Source organism: Monodon monoceros, unplaced genomic scaffold, assembly GCF_005190385.1.
Source record: "Monodon monoceros isolate NGI ecotype Baffin Bay Population unplaced genomic scaffold, NGI_Narwhal_1 Super_Scaffold_3, whole genome shotgun sequence".
NCBI classification, from domain to species: domain Eukaryota; kingdom Metazoa; phylum Chordata; class Mammalia; order Artiodactyla; family Monodontidae; genus Monodon; species Monodon monoceros.
In genome coordinates this window covers 71811650-71833928 of record NW_021703780.1, presented here as the reverse complement: position 1 = coordinate 71833928, position 22279 = coordinate 71811650, and the positions used below count along the sequence as shown (strand labels likewise).

The window sequence follows — 22279 nt, the reverse complement described above, 5'->3', positions numbered from 1 at the left end:
ATAGCTACATGATTTTACACCGATATGTTTTGGTGACCAAGTAATTAATAAAAATTAATTCTGGAAATATTATTCATAGCTATATAGGCACCATTAAACAACTATCTGGTAATACTGACATGGTAAAAGCTGAACTAAAAAAAAAAAAAAGCAAAGAAATTACTCTACTCATGGAAAAGGGAAAACAGCACTTCAGTTTAGATTTAGTGAAAAAGGTAAAACAAGAATGAATGATGGTTCTGAAACTATTAGTTACTACCATCCAAATCTTCAGATGGAGCTTTAACCAAGATTCATTAAGTAATAAAAGTTAAGGACTGCATAGGCAAAAAGAAAAAGAAATCACCTGCATTTCTTATGCATTTCACCTGCATAAAAACTTTCTTGGGATACTTATAAGAAAGCATGACAAAGAACCCAGTTCTCTGATCTTTCTTAACAAAATGGGCATGCCAGTTTCTCACCTATGTCTTTCAATGGTTCCACCACCTCCCACTTTGGTTCTGATCGGAAGAACATGGAAACCTGTTGTAAGGCAATCTCTGCAAAGATATTTTAGAAACTCATTAGTCAAACATTATCAGGAAAGTGCCATACGCTTAAGATATTATTCTTGTAAATGAAATTCTTATGGTCTATGACATTCTTGAAAAACTTAATTATAAAAAAATGAACACAGACTAAATAAAATGTGGGATTCTAGATCGGATCCTGGAATAGAATAAGATCATTAATGGGAAAGCTAGTGAAATCTGAATAAAACTATAGTTAAGAGTAATGTACCAATGCTGATTCCTTAGTTTTGACAAATGCGCCATGCTTACATAAGATGTTAACATTAGGGGAAAACGGGTGAGGGGTATATGGAAACTCTGTACTATCACTGCCATTTTTTCTGTAAATCTACAACTATTCCAAAATAAAAGGTTTATTAAAGAAAAGAAAGTAATTACTAATGGAATAATTACTTATACTGGAAGATCTAAAATATGCAAACTAGTTGGCTTAACCCAAGAATTCAATATATGCACCAGACAACAACCTGAGCACAAAACTCAAAGCGTATTGTAAGCTCAGCTTGGAATAGCATTAAATGTTGCTCCAAGTGATATTTATCCCACCTTCATTCCTCATGAAATTATAGCTTTCACCAACAAAGAAGCGATTAGCCTTAAATATATACATACTGGAAATAAAAGCCAGTGTTTTAGAAAAACATCCATGTACAGCAACAATATGGTTCTATGGTGGGAAATTACCGTATGCCTGTTTACTGGAAAAAAATCCACCCTTCTCTTTGTGTTTATTTATCATGAGAACGTTTCCCCCTTCTAAGAAGACAATGAAAAGAGGAAGTTCTTTAAAGTTCACTGTATAAAGAAATTATCAGAATAACTGTGTTTTTACATTTCCTGCAAAAAGCAACATCTATAATTTGCTATTTTCCCTCAATGTAGTGAGTGAATGAAGCCACACTGGATCCCTGAAAGCAAAGAGCAATCCTGCAAATTCACTGTGGAACTGCACCTCTGCCTAGCATTAGTTACATCCCAGGCACGAGGGATTTAGCAGAAATGTTTTCCATGTGTCAAAATGACCTAGTCTGGAATTAACTATGCCGAGAGCTAGGCAAACAGTATCATTTTGATATATTTTACAGTACATTATGAATTGAAGTTTGGGGAAGAAAACAATCTTACTGACTCAATATGTAAAGTGTCAGTGTTGTCCACACAAAAGAGAACATGAGATGATAGACACAGAACAGACTCCATTTACATTTGTTTTAACTACTCCAATGTGACAAGGCATTTGGAGAGGTTCGGAGTGGCAGAAGCAGATGAATTTTTATAACTGACACTGGGAACTCTGAACCTCCTCTATAAGTAATGCGGATATAAAATGCTTTTAGTATTTCCAAAATAACTTGAACATAAACTACTTAAAAAGATATTCTTTTACGTGAAAATCATAACAACTTTGAGGAGGATTATGAAAAATAATTTTCTAAATGGGATACAATGTCATTCTCAGAGACTGTAAAGGACAATTGGTTCAAAACTAACAGTGACTCATAATTCCCCACAATATCATTATTCCACAATGTTTACTGTACGCTACTATATATTATACATTGTTTTAGGAATGGGGGAAACAGCTGTGAGCAAGTGGAATATGGTAGATTTGTTACTGGCAAATTAAGGACTAGAAAAATAGCTTTTTTTACCTTTGGGGTCAGGGAATTGTAGACAGGACATTTTCTTTCCTCTGAACTATGATTTATTGTCAGTAAATCACAGGACTACCATGCTCCTGATATTAATCCCTTCTCTCCCCAGATTCAGGTAACACACTTCAAACCTAAACATCTACTCCTCTGCTAAGAAGCCTTTATTGGGGCCCCATTTCCTTCCCAAATCAAGACCAAGCTTCTAGCTCTGGCTCTACCTTACCCTTCTGTCTCTACCCCCCACAGTGTATGAGCCTCACACTCTTTTCACTGAGATTTGCCTGCCAAGGCCCCTGAAGACTGGTCTACCTCCACCCCTTGGCATTTTCTATTCCTACCCATCTATCCTTTGAGGCTTAGCCCAAATTTGCTGCTCCCCTAGCCAGGACTCCCTCCCTTCTTCCCTCCTCTGCACACTTCGGTGCTACACGTGTCCCTCTTCTATGGGATCCTGTCTCACATTAGGGCTACTGTCTTCCACCAGACTGTGAACTCTGGCTGGAAAGAAATAACTTAACAGGGCAGAGCCCACAGCCATACGAAAACACTTCTTTCTCTCTGGGAGCACTGGCCCTTGCCTCTTGGCCTGGCTAACTTCTACTCACCCCGCAGATCTCTATGTAGGTATCACCTCTTCTGGGAAGCCCTCCTCCATCTTCAGTTCTGGATCATCTGCACCCTGACCCCCACCCTCAAGGTGCTGCCATGTTTTTAACCTGCCACAGTCTTCACCTATCAACCTCCCTGCAGAAGTGCCATGGGGTGGGCATGGGATTAGGAGACTATTCATTCCTCGGCGCTATATTCGTAGCACCTGGCACATAGTAGGTACTCAATAAATAGTTGATGAAGTAAGAACTAAGGGTTCAATACATGTTCAATGGATGTGGACACTCTCTCCCATTAGAACATGAAATCCATGAAAAGGAAGGCATTTGCCCTCCATTTCTCTAGCACTGACACATGGGAAAAGCTGCATGCTCAGTAGTTGCTGATAAACAAGCCCCAGACAGGAAATGCAGAGCGATGCCTTCAAGTCCATCCTGTGCTTCCCTCAGAGCTCAGACTTCTCAGCTCAGAACGTACCAGCTGCCCCCACTGTGTGCAGCCTTTGACGTCCTAGATCCCAGCCCCGTGGGAGGGCTAAAGGGAATAAACACTGACTCCTCCAATCCCACAGCTGGGCTCCAGATCCCCCAAACTACTACAGCATGTGATACTGCAGCGGCCTGCAAAGCGGATGTGGGCCTCCAGCCGCTCTGAAGCATCCTGCTCTTGTTCTGAATATAACCTCATCTTCCCTCCCACCCTCCCCTGCTACCCAATCCCTCTCTCACTCCCTCCTTCCCTTCATCTTGGAGTCCTCTACTATCTGACCTGTTCATAGGATTCCTGGGCTTTTAGGACTGGAAGAGAGCTTTGACACTACCTGGTCCACTGTCCCCACCCCCACCTCCTGTGTTATAGGTTGGGACCTCAAGGCCTACAGAGTGGAGATGCTGCTAATAACAAAGCTGGGACCAGGATGCAGGCATCTTGATTTCTGGTCCAAGTGACTTCTGCGTGGACATTAAAAGCTTCCTTACGGAGTCGTTTACCGGGGAAAGACGGCTACAGTGCAGTGAAGCACCTTGCTGACAAGGTGAATAAGGTGGTGTGTGTGTGCGTGCATGCATGTTTCCCAACACAAACCCCTCATGACCGGGAGACACCTGTCTTCCCTGTACAGTAGCTGGCCCTCAATTAGACTTTCTAATTCAAGTGAACACCCCAAAACCTGCCGTCAACAAAGCACCAAGGACCTACTTCCCTTCTGTGAATTTGGTCATAAGGAAAACATAAGAAAAAGAAAAAAGGGACCAGCAATCCCAAGCTGGGGACCCAGGGAGGAGAGGAGGCAGCTGCTGATGTCCTCCGAGCTCCTAGTCACCCATCCCCTGGGGAATGGGTGTTATCAACAGTTCCCCTCCAACAAAGCACCTTCAGGCTCAGTCAGAGCAATAGGCAGGAATGTGAGCATGGTGATTTCGGCCACATTTGAATGCAGAACTCAAATCCTGCTGCAGTGAAGCTGGGTGGTGAGCACAGACCATTTCGAAACTGATGAGAGGTAGAGACGTTACCCACATTAAAGGGAAACTGGCTCTGCTTAGGGAAGTGCCAGAAGTTTGAGGTGTGCAGGGAGCCACGCTGTAAGTTTTGGGAAACCTGACCAAGTCTGTCTGGCTTTTCGGGGAATGGCTCAGTTAAGATGGTGTGGAGGAGGTGGCCTGGGTTTCCCTTTCCTGAGGCTGCTGGTGAGTCAGCATAGAGGAAAGACAAGTTCTGACATTTCATGCAAAGGGGGAAATAAATCAGCACTTCTCTGAAAACAGCATCCATCCCTTACTTTTTCATCAGGACTGTGCCCTCTAAATAGCAGCAGCTTCTTGAGCATTTGAGTTCTGGCAGGAGTCTCTGACAATTTTCTTATACTCCTGCCCACATCTGCTTTGGACTCCTGACTGTCTGCCATGCTGGCAGAGGGGAAAAATCAGGACAAGAGCAGCATGTGAGAGAGGTACAATAGAAGGAAATACAGGGATCAGACAACCTTCCAGGGGTTGAGGAGCATTTCAACTGGGAAGCATTCAGACACTGGACACTTGTACAATCATACAAATGTGCAACCCTAGGTAAGGCCCTTCTTGGGGGGGCCACTCATGTATAAAACGAGAGGGTTCTCCTGGAACTCATCAATGAGTTCGGTAAAGTTGCAGGATACAAAATTAATATACAGAAGCTGGTTGCATTTCTGTATACTAACAACACACTATCAGAAAGAAAAAGTAAGAAAACAATTCCATTTACAATCACATCAAAAAGAATAAAATACCTAGGAATAAGTCCAACTAAAGAGGTAAAAGACCTGTACTTCGTAAACGCTAAGACCCTAATGAAAGAAATTGAAGAGGACACAAACAGATGGAAAGATATACCATGTTCATGGATTGGAAGAATTAGTATTGCTAAAATGACTGTACTACCCAAGGCAATCTACAGATTCAGTGCAATCCCTATCAAATACCACTGGCATTTTTCACAGAGCTAGAAGAAATAATTCTAAATTTGTATGGAAACACAAAAGATCTTGAATAGCCAAAACAATCTTGAGAAAGAAGAACAAGCTGGAAGTATCATGCTCCTAATTTCAAAGTATACTACAGAGTTACAGTAATCAGAACAGTATGGTATTGACATGCACGTGCACACATGCACATGCATATACAGAGAACAAAGGAACAGAATAAAGAACCCAGAAATGAACCCATACTTCTATAAGCAGTTAATCCACGACAAAGGAGGCCAGAATACACTATGGAGAAAAGGCAGCCTCTTCAATAAATGGTACTGGGAAAACTAGACAGCTACATGCAATAGAACCAAACTGGCTACTCTCTCACATCATATACAAAAATAAACTAAAAAATGGATTAAAGACGTAAACATAAGACCTAAAACCATAAAACTCCTAGAAGAAAACATAGGTGGTAAGCTCTTTGACACTGGTCTTAGCGATATTTTTTTGGATATGTCTCCTCAGGCAAGGGAAAAACAGAAAGCAAAAACCAACAAATGGGACCTAATCAAACTTAAAAGCTTTTGCACAGCAAAGGAAACCATGAACAAAACAAAAAGGCCATCTACTGAATGGGAGAACATATTTGCAAAAAATACAGCTGACAAGTGGTTAATATCCAAAATATACAAAGAACTCATACAACTCAACATCAAAAAACCAAACAACCCTATTAAAAAATGGGCAGAGTACTTGAATAGACATTTTTCCAAAGACAACATACAGATGGCCAACAGGCATACGAAAAGATGCTCAACACTACTAACCATCACGGAAATGCAAATCAAAACCACAATGAGTATCACCTCATACCCATCAGAAGGGCTATCATCAAAAAGACCACAAATAAAAAACAAGTGTTGGTAAAGATGTGGAGAAAAGAGAACCCTTGTGCACTGCTGGTGAGAATGTAACGTGGTGCAGCCACTATGGAAAATGATATGGAGGTTCCTCAAAAACTTAAAAGTAGAACTACCATATGATTCAGCAATTCCACTCCTGGGTATGTATCAGAAGAAAATGAAAATGAAAATTAGAAAAAAATATATGCACCCCCATGTTCATTGTGGCATTATTTACAATAGCCAAGATATGGAAGCAATCTAAGAGTCACAATGGAATATTAATCAGCCACAAAAAAGAATGAAATTTGCAACCACATGGATGGATACAGTCAATAACTATGTAATATCTTTGTATGGTGACATATCATAAGTTGACATCATCAACTTTTCATGATGATTATTTTGAAATGTATAGAAACATCAAATCACAGTGTTGTGTAACAGGAACTAACATAGTGTTGTAGGTCAATTATTCTTCAAAAACAAACAAACTCATAGAAAAAGAGATCAGATTTGTGGTTACCAGAGGTGGGGGCTAGGGGCTAGGGGGATGGGGAATTGAATGAAGGTGGCCAAAAGATACAAACTTCCACTTATAAGATAAGTAAGTACTAGGGATGTAATACACAACGTGATAAATATAATTAACAATGCTGTACATTATATATGAAATTTAACAAGAGAGTAGATCCTAAGAGTTCTCATCACAAGGAAAAAAAATTTTTCTATTTAATTTTGCATCTGTATGAGATGAGAGATGTTCACTAAACTTACTGTGATAACCATTTCACAATGTATGTAAGTCAAATCATTATGCTGTACACCTTAAACTTATACAGTGCTGTATATCAATTATATCTCAATAAAACCGGAAGGAAAACAACAACAAAAAATAACATTAAAAAATAAAACGGGAGGGTTAGTTTTGATACATCTGCTCCAAGATCCCTGCTAGCTCTGACCCCCGGCAACTCAAGGTACTTCCGGTATAAGCTCCCTGAGAACAGGAAGCACATCTTCTTCACACCTGCACCCCAACACCCAGCCCTGCACCCAGCACATGGCATAGGCAGAGCAGACAGTCAAGGTTTATGGAATGAATGGCATCATCATGTGTGCACTACACCTTGACACTTGCCCTAGGAGAACATTAGCAGACACCCTCAGGAAAAAATGTGGACAAACCAATGAAGAGGGCTGGGTTGGGACTGATTTGATAAAAGTCAATCCAGGGACTTCCCTGGTGGTGCAGTGGTTAAGAATCCACCTGCCAATGCAGGGGACACAGGTTCGAGCCCTGCTTCGGGAAGATCCCACATGCCATGGAGCAACTAGGCCTGTGCGCCACAACTATTGAGCCTGAGCTCTAGGGCCCGCGAGCCACAACTACTGAGCCCGCATGCCACAACTACTGAAGCCCACATGCCTGGAGCCCGTGCTCCGCAACAAGAGAAGCCACCGCAATGAGAAGCCCGCGCACCGCAACAAAGACCCAACTCAGCCAAAAATAAATAAATTAAAAAAAAAAAAAAAAGTCAATCCAGAAGGCCCATGATCTGATAATTCTGAGAACAAGTGAGGTAAATAAAGCATGGTGAATTGAAAGCCAAGCGAGATCTACTCTGAAAGAATGCAAGCTGTCCTGGGAGCCCCTTTTCTCCTACGTGAACCGAGAAACAAGTGGGGGAAGGATGCAAGCCTTGTAACAATTCATTGTTACTTACAGTAAATGTGAGTTTGAAATTAACTTTCCTTCACTTGATTGCATTCTAGAAACGCATTTTTCTTACAGGCACTTCCATTAGAAGATGGCAGGTACGTTCTAGGACAAGGCTTCTCAAACTTTAAATATGCATGCAAACCACATGGCAACCTTGTTAAAACCACATCCTGATCCTAGGTTTAGGCTGGGGCCTAAATCCTGCATTACTGACAAGCTCCCAGTGCTGCTGTCAGAGGACCACACTGCAAGTAGCAAGTTCTAACTGTGGTTTTCAAACTCGGTGGCAATTAGAATCTCTAGGGGAGCTTTACAAATTAGGAATCCAATCCACAGATATTCTGATTTAACTGGCATGAATGCAGCCTGGGCATCAGGATTTTTTAAAGCTCCCCAGGTGGATTATATTATGCAGAAAAGTTTGGTGCCTGACAAGTAGTCCTCTATTTCCCTCTATCTGACACAGAAATAAAAGTGTCTCCCTCCAATTACTTCAAAAGTAGCCCCTCTATCTGACGCAGAAATAAAAGTGTCTCCCTCCAATTACTTCAAAAGCAGCGTTTTGAGGACCTAAAATGTAGCCTGTAAACAATCTATTCTCTTAGCAAGGAAATCAGCTTATTAATAATACCCAGAGTTCCACTTAGACTCTAAGCATGGTTTAGTTTTAAAATACCAGTTGAATTCTAGTCACTGGTTCAGTTCTACAACAGTTTCTATTGGTCTCTTCGAGGCCACGCCAGAGTGTATTAAATATTTAATCACTCATTCTGCTGACAACGGGCTTACATTACTGATGCTAGCTTTGTGTGTGACTGGCACCCTTTCCAACTCAGGTCCCTGGCTGCCACCCTGACCCAGGGAAGGTTTGGAAGAGAACCACCTCTTCTTTAGGCTTTGCACAGAGTGGATTTCAGCAAGCAACGGGGAAGACACAGAAAGAACACTTCTGGATCACTGTTGTGTTTAAAGTAATTCCCAGGAAAACCAGGCATAGTATATACTGTAAACACAAAAACAGAGCCAAATACAAATCAAATTGAGATTACTGTATAGATTATTGTGGACTATTTACTCTCTGTTTTGTCAGGGAAGATAATAAAGACAAGACTCTGTACACAGACAATAAGTTCTCCTCCATATTTTTCTAAACAGACATCACAAACATTTTAGAACAATGTTCTTCTTATATATCTACGGTAAAAATACAATCAGGTAATTATTAGTAAATGAATAACACCCTATAACAGATGTACACATCTCCCCATTTGGAAGGAGAATTTCTCCCACGTATATTATCTCCAGCAAAGAAAAGCGCCTCTTTTGTCCCGGGACTGTAGCTGATAGATCCCTCTACTTACCAGTATAGCTTGCAGAATAGTTGTTTGGATCTAAAAACTTCTTAACCAGCTCACAATTAGACAAGATATGATTTGTGGTGATAACGTTGAGATAGTTCTGAAGACCTTTCTGCCTCTCAGCTATGAACTCACGATCCATGTTACCAATCAATTTTTTGGGAGGAAGAGGTAGACTTAGGCCTGCAATCTTTAATTAAAAAAAAAAAAGTATTATACTCATGTCATCCCCAAATAAGATACATTATCAGAATCCTGAGCCGTCATATTTCATTAGGTCTAAGGTATTTTAGGATGCATCCTAATTTGTCAAACTATAAAAATGTGAAAAACCGTAACAACTGAGAATTGATAAAATGCTTTATTCAGTGTAGCAACTTTAAAACTTAATTTTGTAATGTGGTTTTCTTTTTATCAAACATATACATGAACATAATTTCAAGAGTCAAATAGTTCTTTTTTTATTATTACTAGCAGTCCCACAGTGCTCCTACTACCCCCCCTCAACAGGTGACATTTCCATTCCCCACTCCCCAGAGAGAGCCACATTCAACTCTTTCGGCTGATCTTCTGGAATAGGGGAATGTTCACATTGTTATGTCTTGATTTTTCACTTTTAGGTATTATCTGTAAGTTTCTAATTATGGAAGATTAGGATTAAGTTCTCTTTCACAATCCTAATCTCATTCCATACACGTTCTATTACTACTCCTTCCAATATAGTGCAATATTCATATTTACATTAGGTAAATGATATTCACAACTGAGCCAAAGAGCATGCTTATTATTCCTTTCTGTCAATTAGTAGTCTTTTTAAATTTTCTATTCAACTTCAAACTCTCCGCCTAAGCCTTTTCTCAACACATTCAGATACAAAGATGTATCAATTTTATCTTCTTAAGGAGTACCTTCCAGAACCCACCAACATGCTCCAAGCAGGACTGGTGGTCCCTATACCTGCTGCAAAGCTGGCATCCTGGGACCTCCCTTCACCATCATGCTGGAGAAGTTTTTGCCCTTTCTCCTGCTGAACCCCATTTCTATATCCATACCTGCCCTTTTCTTAGATAATTCCCTGACTTTGGGTGGAGATACCCTCTGTCAGCTTCCTAAAAAGGGAGCAAGGGAGATAAGTGTTTTGAAACCTTGCATGTTAAAAAATGTTTTTATTCTACCCTCACACTTGATTGATAACGAGTCTTGATATGATATTCTAAGTTGGAAATACATTTCTTCCTCAGAATTTTTAGGAGCTACATTATTGTCTTTTAGTTTCTGGTGCTGCTGTTAAAGGTTCAAGCAGTAGATTCTTCATTCTGGTTTTTTTTCTCTCCCTGGAAGCTTTTAGGATCTTCTCTTTGACCTCGGTTTGTGAATTCCATGTGCCTTTATATGGCTCTATTTCCATTCTCTGTGCTGAGTACTCGGCCCTTTCAATCTAGAAACTAATATCCTTACATTCTTTGGTATTTTCTTGTATTAGGTCATTATTTCTTCCTCTCCATTCCCTTTGCTTTCTTTTTCTAGAACTCCTGTTTTCCAATGTTGGACTTTCTGGACTGGTCCTCTATTCTTATCTTTTTGCTCCCATTTTCCACCTATGTTAAACATTTCCTCCCTGGAATATTTCCTCTATCTTTCAGCCCTTCTAAAGAGTTTTCATTCCTACTATTATCTTTTTTACTTCTAAATACTTTTCTTTCCTTAATAGCATCCTGATGTAATGTAATGCAATTTTTAATCTGAGATTATAAAAGACAATTTTTCTAAGAACCTGTGACCTCACTCTCTTTAGCTCTTTCCTCTTAGGCTGGACAGATCTTCCCAAAAGAATCTTCCAGTCTCCTGCCTGGAGGGTCTACGCCTGACTGCCAGTATTCTGGGAGCTGAAAGGAAGAAGAGGGCTTGGCTGGGGGTAGGGGTGGGGAGTAGTCAGGTCTCCTGTTTGTTATGTAAATTTTCCAACTATGCCTGCATTCTCCAGTCCAAAGACTGTTCTACCCTCCCTAGAGAATAAACTCAGTTTTTCTACTGGAGGGAGAAGAGCAGCCGTAAGTTGCTCACATGGGGAGACTTGGTGATCTGACTGCTTAAACATACTTTCAACTCCTGATTTTAGCTTGACCTCAGCCCAGGCTGCAGGCAGCAGCTGGTGCTGTCAATTGCTAAATCTTTTGGAGGTTCTGTGGTATAAACTGGGACCCAATGGGGTTAGTCACCCTCACTGCCACCTCAGAATTCTGCCTTCCCATGTCTGCTTAATTAGTTAGCTCTCATCCATTGGATTTTCAGTTTCAAATGGTTTTGTTGTAATTTTCTCCTCTCCTATTCTATTTGTCCTTGAGGGTGTGTGTGTGTGTGTGTGTGTGTGTGTGTGTGTAAGATCAATTTACTGTTGTTTTAGAGTGGCTTCGGGAGAGAGGAAAAGTAAATGTGGGTGCTCAATCTATCATTTTCCAGATCATTTAAAACTCTGAGTCCTGGGCTTCCCTGGTGGCGCAGTGGTTAAGAATCCACCTGCCAATGCAGGGGACAAGGGTTTGATCCCTGGTCCGGGAAGATCCCACATGCCGTGGAGCAACTAAGCCCGTGCGCCACAACTACTGAGTCTGCGCTCTAGAGCCTGCGAGCCACAACTACTGAAGCCCAGGTACCTAGAGCCCGTGATCTGCCACAAGAGAAGCCACCATGATGAGAAGCTCGCGCACCGCAACGAAGAGTAGCCCCCACTCACCACAACTAGAGAAAGCCCGCACATAGGAACGAAGACCCGATGCAGCCGAAAACAAATTAATTAAATAAATTATAAAAAACAAACTTAGCATATCCCTCAATTATAAATGTAGGCCATAAACCTGGTATTATTAGCAATATCTGACTTTTGCCACTAAAAGAAATCACAGATATTTAAATATTAAATTATAGTGGCTGAAGATATCTTGAAATAAAAATAACAAACAACAAAAAAACTTTGTAAGTCCTTTTTCTTTTTTGGCCACACCGAGCGGCATGCAGGATCGTAGATCCCCAACCAGGGATCAAACCTGGGCCCCTGGCAGTGAAAGCACGGAGTCCTGACCACTGGACTGCCAGGTAATTCCCTATGAATCTATTTTTTAAACTTAAAAAAACAAAGCGTCAGATTGGTATCTTAATTTAATGAGCAAAACTGCTTTCAAAGAGCACAGCTAGTCTACACTTGTACGTAGATTAGAGCTGTCCAAGTGGCATGTGTATTGATCAAGGGGAAGGTCTAAAGAGAAGGGCATCTTGAATTCAGACAAGCATGTCATGTAAACCACCCATGTGAATGAACCTAACTTAGCCTGTTCCACTCTGTTGTATTTTTCAAACAATGCTGAAGACCTTGAACTTGATATTGGGCAAGATGAAGAGGTTGGTTGACAATTCTAAATTGCCTATTTCTCCAACATATTTATGAAAATATGTCAGAACATACTTAGAGTGAATTTTCAACCATGGCAAAATTCATTGCCAGATGACACACTTCAATTTCAGGTTGTTTTCCTCACTCATACAATTAGGCTTTACCTAACAGCAGCTCCTTTATTAGCTAAATACAAAGCATACTTATGAAGAAAGCACATCACTCAGCTAGCACACATCCAAGCCAATCGTTTTATTATTAGTTTTGTTCAGGAGCATTGAGTAATACAGGGGAATCAAAGGTAATATATTACTTAAAACATAACTGATTTCTTTTAAAAGCTCCCTTATTAAGTTGCAGGATATAATCTCATTTGTGTGTGTATGTATGTGTGTGTGTGTATAAGCCCAGGCATATAGTTATATATGCACCAAAAACGTCTAAAAGGACTCACACTACCAGCTTGAGAATAGCTACCTCTGGGAGTGGGTTGGTGAATTAATTTTTATTTCTATACTATGAAATGTTAACATTTCTCACTTACTACTTTTTTCAATTAAAAAAAAGAAAGAAAGAAAAATCCCTTTTGCTCATCAAAGTGATCATATACACAACAAGGATTTTTTTTTAAATTACTATCAGCCAATATCAGCCCATTTTCCTGCACTACCTGCCCAAGAGCAGACCCAGCTGAACCTCACACATCACTCGGAATGGACAGTCACATCTGACAACATTGGATTCAAACCCCAACAGGGCTATTTTTTTTGGGGGGGGGGTGCTATTTTTCATTCATGAATTTGATAAGCTATCTGTTTCAAACTTTGTGGCCTCCAAGCTTGAACCAATCTTGTTTTTCATGCTTCATTTCTCTTTAGGAAAATGTATTGATCTGCCCAGACATCCCATCAGCTCTTCCAAATCAACAGGTGAAACAGAGTTCTTTGCCAACAGCTGTGATTAGAGTGTCCCTGCCATGTCAGTCTGCTAGACAGATGGGAGGTGTTTTCCTGCCCTGGTTTAAGATCTCACAATAAATATTCCTAAAAGTATTAAAACTATGCTGTGTGTGTTACTTTAAAATCTTGCCTTTGAGGGACTTCCCTGGTAGTCCAGTGGTTAAGACTCCGTGCTCCCAATTCAGGGGCCCCGGGTTCGATCCCTGGTCAGGGAACTAGATCCCACGTGCCGCAACTAAGAGCCCACATGCCACAACTAAAAAGATCCCGCATGCCACAATAAAGATCCCGTATGTGGCAACTAAAAGATCCTGCATTCCGCAACGAAGATCCCATGTGCCGTGATTAAGACCCGGTGCAGCCAAATAAATTTTTTTTTTTAAGTTCACTAATAAATAAATAAATAAATAAAACTAAAATAAAATCTTGCCTTTGAAAGGAGATTAACATTCAACAGAAACTTCTCTTTCAGCTTCCTCCCAGAATTTCTCAAATGCTTACCAGTCACAGAATATAAAATTCAGAACTCCCATGACTAATTAGAAAGGAGGGAGAGAGAGTACTAGCACATAAAGTGATGAAGCCACTAAGTCAGTGATTTCCTAGACACCTCCACAGGGATGGCTTCAAGCCAATCATCCCATTTTTTATTGTTCCCTCTTCAACATACCCTATGTATTCCCTTCTTGAGTTCCTTGTATAAAGGAAAAGAGAACAAGAAGCCCAGCAGAGAAGTCCCCAAAGTTCCTTCATTCATAAAAGTTCCTCCATTCATAACATCTGCAGAGTGACAAAGCAAAGGGGGGATGACAGCCAAACTGGGGTCTGGAGCCCATAATCTGACCCATGCTAGCCTAGCAGAAGCTTCTAAATTCCATGACAAACTCTATCAGTTTCAAGAAAACTAGCTTTTTGTCTGGAGGAAAAACCTAACTCTGAATCTACTAGTCTCTCATTTCTGTTATCAGACCTTAACGATCTGTAAATTGTCTTCAACTACATTCTAGGGAGTATTCTAGGGAGTTCTAAGCTCTCAACAGACCCTAATTTGTCCCCATTTCCCCCCAGTGTTCAGTAGTCTCTCCTACGTCAACAATGGGCAGTACAACCAAATCACAAAACATTTGTGCTACAACAGACCTGAGAAGTCATCTGGTTCAGCCCCTTGGCTTCAGACAGGGAGAGTGAGGACAGAGAGAGGAAGTAACTGAGCCCAGGTCTCAGGGCTGGTAAGAGGCAGAGGCTGGGTCCCATGCCAAGTCTGAGGGTTCCCTGCCAGTTCCCATCACTGCAGTTCTTTCTTCTTTTTCTGTGTCGCATGCTATCTCCCTAGATGGTCACCAATTTGATGGTGCCTTTAAAATAAGGTGGTGATTTTTCTTCACTGTTACCACAAGATATGCTCACTATAAAAAGTTGGGAAAGTACAGCTTTTTTTCTGTTTTTCTACTTATATAGCTTGCATGTGTTTACTTGTACCGAACTTGGAAAGTACAGAACAGTATAAAGAACCAGAAATAAACATAACCCATAATCCTGCCACCTGGGGAACCCCATTGTTAACATTTTGGCATATTTCCTTCCAAGCTTTTTTCCTAAACATTTCAATGTAATTATTATATTGCATGTATAATTTTACATCCTGCTGTTTTTTTGGGTTTTTTTGCTTAGGTATGTTTCCTATTGGACTCAGACAACTCTGCATATGTGTATTATATTTCTCTTTTTTCAGCAGGAACTCATTTATCTGTCAGAAGGGTAATCAGACACTGAAATTCATGGTCACAGTTTTATTCTGTGGTTTTGGAATCTTTTTGGTCTGTTTTATGGAGGTTGTTTTGAAATTATTTTGTTGCCAAAAAGCTGTATGTGCTTTCTTCTGTTTGTTTACTTGGATCCAGAAAAACCTCCCACTGAAATGCTGTCTGGCCATATCCTGCCCAGCACAAGCCAACAGTTTCAATACATGTGGACATTTGCATTTGAAATAAGATGCACAGTGAAAGTGCCCATTTTAAAAAGGAAAATTACACTGATGCAAAAATAAAATTCTATTATATTAAAAAGGCTATAATTGAATAGTCATGGAGATTCAACTTTATATCCCCAAAGAAAGAACAAATAGGAGATAAAACCCTCCTCCCCACCCCCCATTCTTGGGGGCTAGGCCTAGGCAATTTCAATTTCAGAAGTATTTTTCCCATGATTCTTACTCAGCCATGGCTGAACAGCACTGTACAAAATCACTCCCCCTTCTGGGACTTCCCTGGTGGCGCAGTGGTTAAGAATCCACCTGCCAATGCAGGAGACATGGGTTTGAGCCCTGGTCCGGGAAGATCCCACATGCTGTGGAGCAACTAAGCCCACAAGCTACAACTACTGAGCCGATGTGCCAGAACTACTGAAGCCCACACACCTAGAGCCCACGCACCACAACAAAGAGAAGCCCCCACTTGCCACAACTAGAGAAAGCCCGTGCACAGCAACAAAGACCCAATGCAGTCAAAAATTTAAAAATTAAATAAATTTATTTTTTAAAAAATGTAGACAGACAACATGTGTGAAATGCAGGACCATATGTCAATTACAAGAAGGTCTGCAGATACTCAGGCCAGTTCTACTGGAAGGAAAATAAGGCATTCAGGCTTTCAGCAGTGTTGTAAATAATATGAAAGTCTGGACTCTACAAATGCTATTTTTCCAAAGTCTGGTCAATAAAAAATGGCCTTTTGAAGGAAATGAAGCATTACGCTGCCTCCCAGTCAGCAGTCCTCCTGACTTTTGTGGACAGGATCAGAGGTCACTCAGAATGACTGATGATGGCCAGTTCACCTCCCAGCTGGGCTGGTCGTAAGCCAAGCACTCTGGCTCAAGGGTTTATGCTACCAATCAAAGCTGAGATATGATACAAGCCCAGTGGTCTTCAATAACCCATGGCCCCTGAAGACCAATCTACCAGGTGAAGACATGGGTGGTACTGCCAGTACCTACGGTGCTAACACTTCTCTAGGACCCTTCGATCATTACCAGCACTAGCTTTGTTTCCAGCTCATCCCTCTTTGCATTATGGCCACCAAGTTACAAACATTTAAATCAAAGGGATTTAGAAATACATATTTAAGAGAAAAAAGTTACACTGAGGGACTTCCCTGGTGGCGCAGTGGTTAAGAATCTGCCTGCCAATGCAGGGGACATGGGTTCTATCCCTTGTCCAGGAAGATCCAACATGCCGTGGGGCAACCAAGCCCGTGCACCACAACTACTGAGCCCGCATGCCACAACTACTGAAGCCCGCATGCCCTAGAGCCCGTGCTCTGCAACAAGAGTAGCCACTGCAATGAGAAGCCCGCACACCACAACGAAGAGTAACCCCCGCGCACAGCAACGAAGACCCAATGCAGCCAAAAAATAAATTTAAAAAGTAAAAAAAAAAAAAAAAAAAAAAGTTACACTGAAAAAGGCTGAGTCTCTAGTTACTGCTGAGTGCTGTTGATCTGCAATGCTGACTATGCAGCCTTGTTTAAGAGAGTCTGAGAGTCCCAGCTCTCAGTGAACAACTCTAGCAACCCATTTAGTCATTCCTAACCTGCGAAAAGGAGATAACACACAGCATCCCATGATTGTGGTAAGGACGCAGTCTGGCACAAAGGTACCCAGCTGCAAGGTGATTATTATAAATGATGTTTATTCCCCAAAGTTTATTTTTAGAGTCACACATCATCTGTTTAAAGTATGAGCTTATCTCCTTTGCTAGGGAAATGTGCTAATTTCTTGTTCCTAATATTGTTGTTTCCAACCAGTTCCTAAGATACCCCAGGCAATAAATGTGTCATTGGTGTTTTAAAATAATTACCTGCAAGCTGTTGTTCAGCAAATCAAAGTCACTGTATCTCCTAACAATCTGTAAGAAATAAAAGTGGTGTTTTGATTCAGCAAAGACCATCAATTTTCATTTCCCTATTTAATATTTATTGGCATTTTAGAGCCAAGGCACTTGCATTAAGGGTAGCAGGGCTTATATACCTGGTGATTAACTTGCTTAACTCAGCAGCCCCAGAAAACAGACCAAGCAGAGCCCCTGAGTTGGCTGGGCCATGGGAAACTGGTTAATGCTAGCCAAACTCGCAAGATGCCAACAGGTAAGAAAGAATGATGTTGCATTTGTTTCCAGGGTGAATAGCCCTTTAAGTATTTTTTTTTATTAACCAGGCATCTAGAAAGATGAATTAATGATTTACAAAAAAAAAAAAAGTTTTAGTGAACATGAAATTAAAGTTAAAGCATGTGGACAGTCTTGAGGCCATTTCATCCTTGCCCTGGATAAAACTTCCCCCATTTGAGATCCAACCAGTCTAGAGATTGGACGCATCTGCAGGCAGAGAGGCCACACCGCTCTCTGATTGCCCGTTTCCCCTCTTGGCCAACAGTCCACATCCACTGTGTATGCATTCTTTCTTAGTTATGTTGATGCCATTGATTAGGCCATAGCCAAATTCCACTAGCTCTTCAGTCTCTGGGGAAGGAAGTTATTTTGCTTTCAAAAAGTTTTTTCAATCTTTATTGATGATTCTCAAATATTAGTGTGCATGAGAATTACTTGGAGATCACCTAGGAATTCAGGAATTTAAGGACGTTAAGTATCTACATTTTTGTTAAGTGTCCCCCAGGACTCTAAAGCATTGGATCTAGAAAACTACATCAAGGGTTGATTTTTCTGGTAGGACATTGCCCTTGGGCCTGTTTGACAAATATACATCAGAAAGTTAAACATGAGGGCATCCCTGATAAGTGCAAAGGAGCAAAAGGTAGTACAATAGTTAACCACAGAGAATGTGCAAATTCCAACCCTGTTCTGTCAGGGATATAAGCGTGACCTTGGACCAGTTACTTACCTTTTGAATATAAAATGGGGCTAATACTATCACACAGAACTGGCTTTAAAGGGCTAAGTGAATTAATGTGCCTAACAATAAATGCTCAACTGATGTTAAATATTATAATTAGTCCAACAAAAAGCAGTTTGAATTTTCAGGCAAAGAAAAGACCAAGTATGGGTCACTGAGGTCAAAGACTGCTTAAGGTGAGAGGTAAGTTTCAACCTGGGCTATGAAGGACAAGGTAAGAGTTTTGGAAGGCAGGAGGGTCATTATAATTACTAAAGCAGGAAATAAATGGTCCCTGTACAGAATTCAGCCACCCTCTGCAAGTCAGCTGGCATGGGAAGCACCTCTAGATGTATATAGTAAGTTCTGCCTCTCTGAGGCCACCTGTGAGGAAAGCAGGCCCTGGGGCTGTAAGCAGATCCTTACCTATGGTCAGTGTGGGAACTAGCACTAGAAATTGTCCATGACTGGACTTGGGAGTCCATGAAATGCACAATGTCCAGGGCACTGTCTCACCCTTCTACCTGGTGGACTGAACGTTAACCTGCCTCACCCAAGCCATGGCTTCAGGTGAGGAGGTTTGAAGTACTAGGAACAAAACAGGTACTTTGCCTAGCCCACTTACTCTGTGTCCACCTGGAGAACAAATTCCTACTCTCTGTAGTAACATACACGAATTAAACCGAACAACTGGGAACATAAAAGCCTTTTATAATACATGTGTTAGAGCTAAACGTTTATATCTAAAAGACATATGATTAATATAGTTTTTCCAGATTTTTAGATGCCCCAAGTCAGAATTTTGTTTAAACATTTTTCTAATGACAAAAAAAAAAAAAAAGCTTACCTGCCAGCTATTTTCTACAGAAATTCCTCTTTGTACCCGAATGATATATTCCTAAAAAAGAAGGGGAAAAGAGCCTCAATTACAAAACACCCAAATCATGCAGCTATATGGATGGACCTAGAAATTACCATACTAAGTGAAGTAGGTCGGACAGAGAAAAATATATATCATAAGATATCACTTATATGTGGAATCTAAAAAAAAAAAAAGATACAAATGAACTTATTTACAAAACAGAAACAGACTCACAGATATAGAAAATAAACTTATGGTTACAGACTCACAGATATAGAAAATAAACTTATGGTTACCAAAGGGGAAAGTGGGGGCCGGGGGGGGAGGGATAAATTAGGAGTTTGGGATTAAAATATACACATTACTATATATAAAACAGATAACTAACAAGGACCTACTGTATAGCACAGGGAACTCTACTCAATATCTTGTAATAACCTATAATGGAAAATAATCTAAAAAAGAATACATATCTGAATCACTCTGCTGTACACCTGAAATTAATACAACATTGTAAATCAACTATATTTTAATAAAAACAAATTTTTAATAAGAAACAAAACAGAACAAAAAAACACCCCAATCAGAGGATCAAAAATATTAAGTGAAAGCATCAGATAAAGTAGACTTCAGAGCAAAGACTACTAGAAACAGAGAGGGACATAAAGATACAAGGGTAATCTCACAGCAAGACATAACAATCTTAAATGTGCGTGCACCAAATACCAGAGCTGCAAAATATGTGAAGCAAAAACTGATAGAACTGGAAGAAGAAATAGATGAATCCATGATTACAGCTGGAGACGTCAACACCCCTCTCTCAGCAATTGATAGAACAACTGAAGAGAAAACCAGTAAGGATACAGACAAATTCAGCAATACCATTATTGATGAAAAATTAATCAGTAAGATTCATAATGTTACTGAATATTAATTAATAATTAATAACCAATTAATCTAAGAAAGAAATGAAAACTTTTATTCGAGCCAACCTGGGGACTATAACCCAGGAGACAGTCTTTCAGAAAGCTCTGAGGACTGTTCCGCCTGTTAGAGGTCAAAGCACAGTTATATAAGTTTTTAAGACAAACAGGTTATACATCAAATGACATATCAACAGTTTACACAATCCAGATCTGCACGTACAAAGCAAGTCGTGGGTCATGGTGACCCTTTACGAGATTAAGAAGGAATGTTATCTCCTAAGGAGGTCTAGTTAATGCAGCCACACAATACATACTAAAGGGGAGGGAGGAAGCCTAAATGGAAGCCTTTTCCTGAGAAAAATTTTATGTTCGAATTTTTCTTGTCTTGCCATAAAATATGAATTTTATTTCATTACCATCAACCAACAGATTGATCAGCATTTATAGAACACTATCCAACAATAGCACTCCATCCAATAACATTCTGCTATTCAAGAGGATATACAAATCGCATATAAGCACAGGAAAAGATATTCAACATTACTAGTCATCAAGCAAATGTAAATTAAGACCACAGTGAGATATCACTATATCCCTATGAGAATGGCTGAAACAAAAAATAACGATAACACCAAATGCTGGCTAGGATAACAGAGAAACTGGATCACTCATAAATTAATGGTGGGAACTTTAAACGGTACAGACACTCTGGAACACAGTTTGGCAGTTCCTTAAAAAACTAAAACATGCAACTATCATATGACCCAGCAACTGCACTCCTGGACATTTATTCCAGAAAAACAAAACCTTATGTCCATAAAACACCTCACACATGAAAGTTCACAGCAGCTTTATTGGTAACAGCCCAAAAGTAGAAACAAGCCAGATGTCCTTAAGCAGGCAAATGGTTAAACTTTGCTACATCCACACCAGGGAATACGACTCAGCAACAGAAAGGAATAAACTATTGATACATGCAACAAATTGGATGAACCTCCAGAGAATTATGCTGAGTGAAAAAGCCAATACCAAAAGATTGTAAACTACATGTCTCCATTTCTACAACATTCATGAAATGACAAAATTATAGATATGGAGAACAGCCTAGTGGTTGCCAAGAGTTAAGACTGGGGTAGGAGGGTGTGTGTGGAAGGGAAACTAGTGTGGCTATAGAAGGGCAAATGAAGTGCTATGGTTTGAAGGTCTCTGTCCCCCCAAAATTCATGTGCTGAAATACTAACCCCCAAAGATGATGGTATTAGGGGGTGGGACCTTTGGGAGGTACTTAGGTCATGACAGTGAAGCCCTCATGAACAGGATTGGTGCCTTATAAAAGAGGCTTCAGAGGGGCCCTTGCCTCTTCCACCATGTGAGGATAGTCTGAAACGGTGCTACTAGCTATGAACCCGGAGGAGGACCATCACCAGAAGGCAACCATGCTGGCACCTTGGTCTTGGACTTCCGGCCTCTAGAACTATGAGAAATAAATATCTGTTGTGTATAGGCCACTCGGTTTATGGCATTTTGTTATAGCAGCCTGAATGGACTAAGACATGAGGGATGTCTGAACCAACAGAAATGTTCTTGATTATGTATCTTGATTACATCAAAGTTAATGTCTTGGTCGTGATATTGTACCAAGTTTTGCAAGATACTACCAATGAAAAAACTGGATGATGAATATATGGGATCTCTCTGCAATGCTTTTTTTTTTTTTTTTTTTGCGGTACGCGGGACTCTCACTGTTGTGGCCTCTCCCGTTGCAGAGCACAGGCTCAGCGGCCATGGCTCACAGGCCCAGCCGCTCTGCGGCATGTGGGATCTTCCCAGACCGAGGCACGAACCCATGTCCCCTGCATGGGCAGGCGGACTCTCAACCACTGCACCACCAGGGAAGCCCTGCAATGCTTTTTATAACTGTATGAGAATCTACAATTATCTCAAATAAAAAATTTTAACCTTAGGCATTCAAAACTACTATGGTAGAGTC

General features: G+C 40.5%; 1 protein-coding gene across 9 annotated transcripts in view; it reads right to left on the bottom strand.

Annotated features, from left to right (window-relative positions):
- The window catches only part of PXK (PX domain containing serine/threonine kinase like), a 75245-nt gene that overhangs the window by 30735 nt on the left and 22231 nt on the right, over positions 1 to 22279 (bottom strand). For all 9 annotated transcript variants that reach the window (XM_029244426.1, XM_029244427.1, XM_029244434.1 and 6 more), the window contains 4 exons: positions 19349 to 19399; positions 17472 to 17519; positions 9275 to 9461; positions 465 to 542 (listed from right to left, as the gene is read on the bottom strand). In XM_029244426.1, the coding sequence (XP_029100259.1) occupies positions 465 to 542; positions 9275 to 9461; positions 17472 to 17519; positions 19349 to 19399 (364 nt within the window). The remainder of the gene's footprint in view (positions 1 to 464; positions 543 to 9274; positions 9462 to 17471; positions 17520 to 19348; positions 19400 to 22279) is intronic.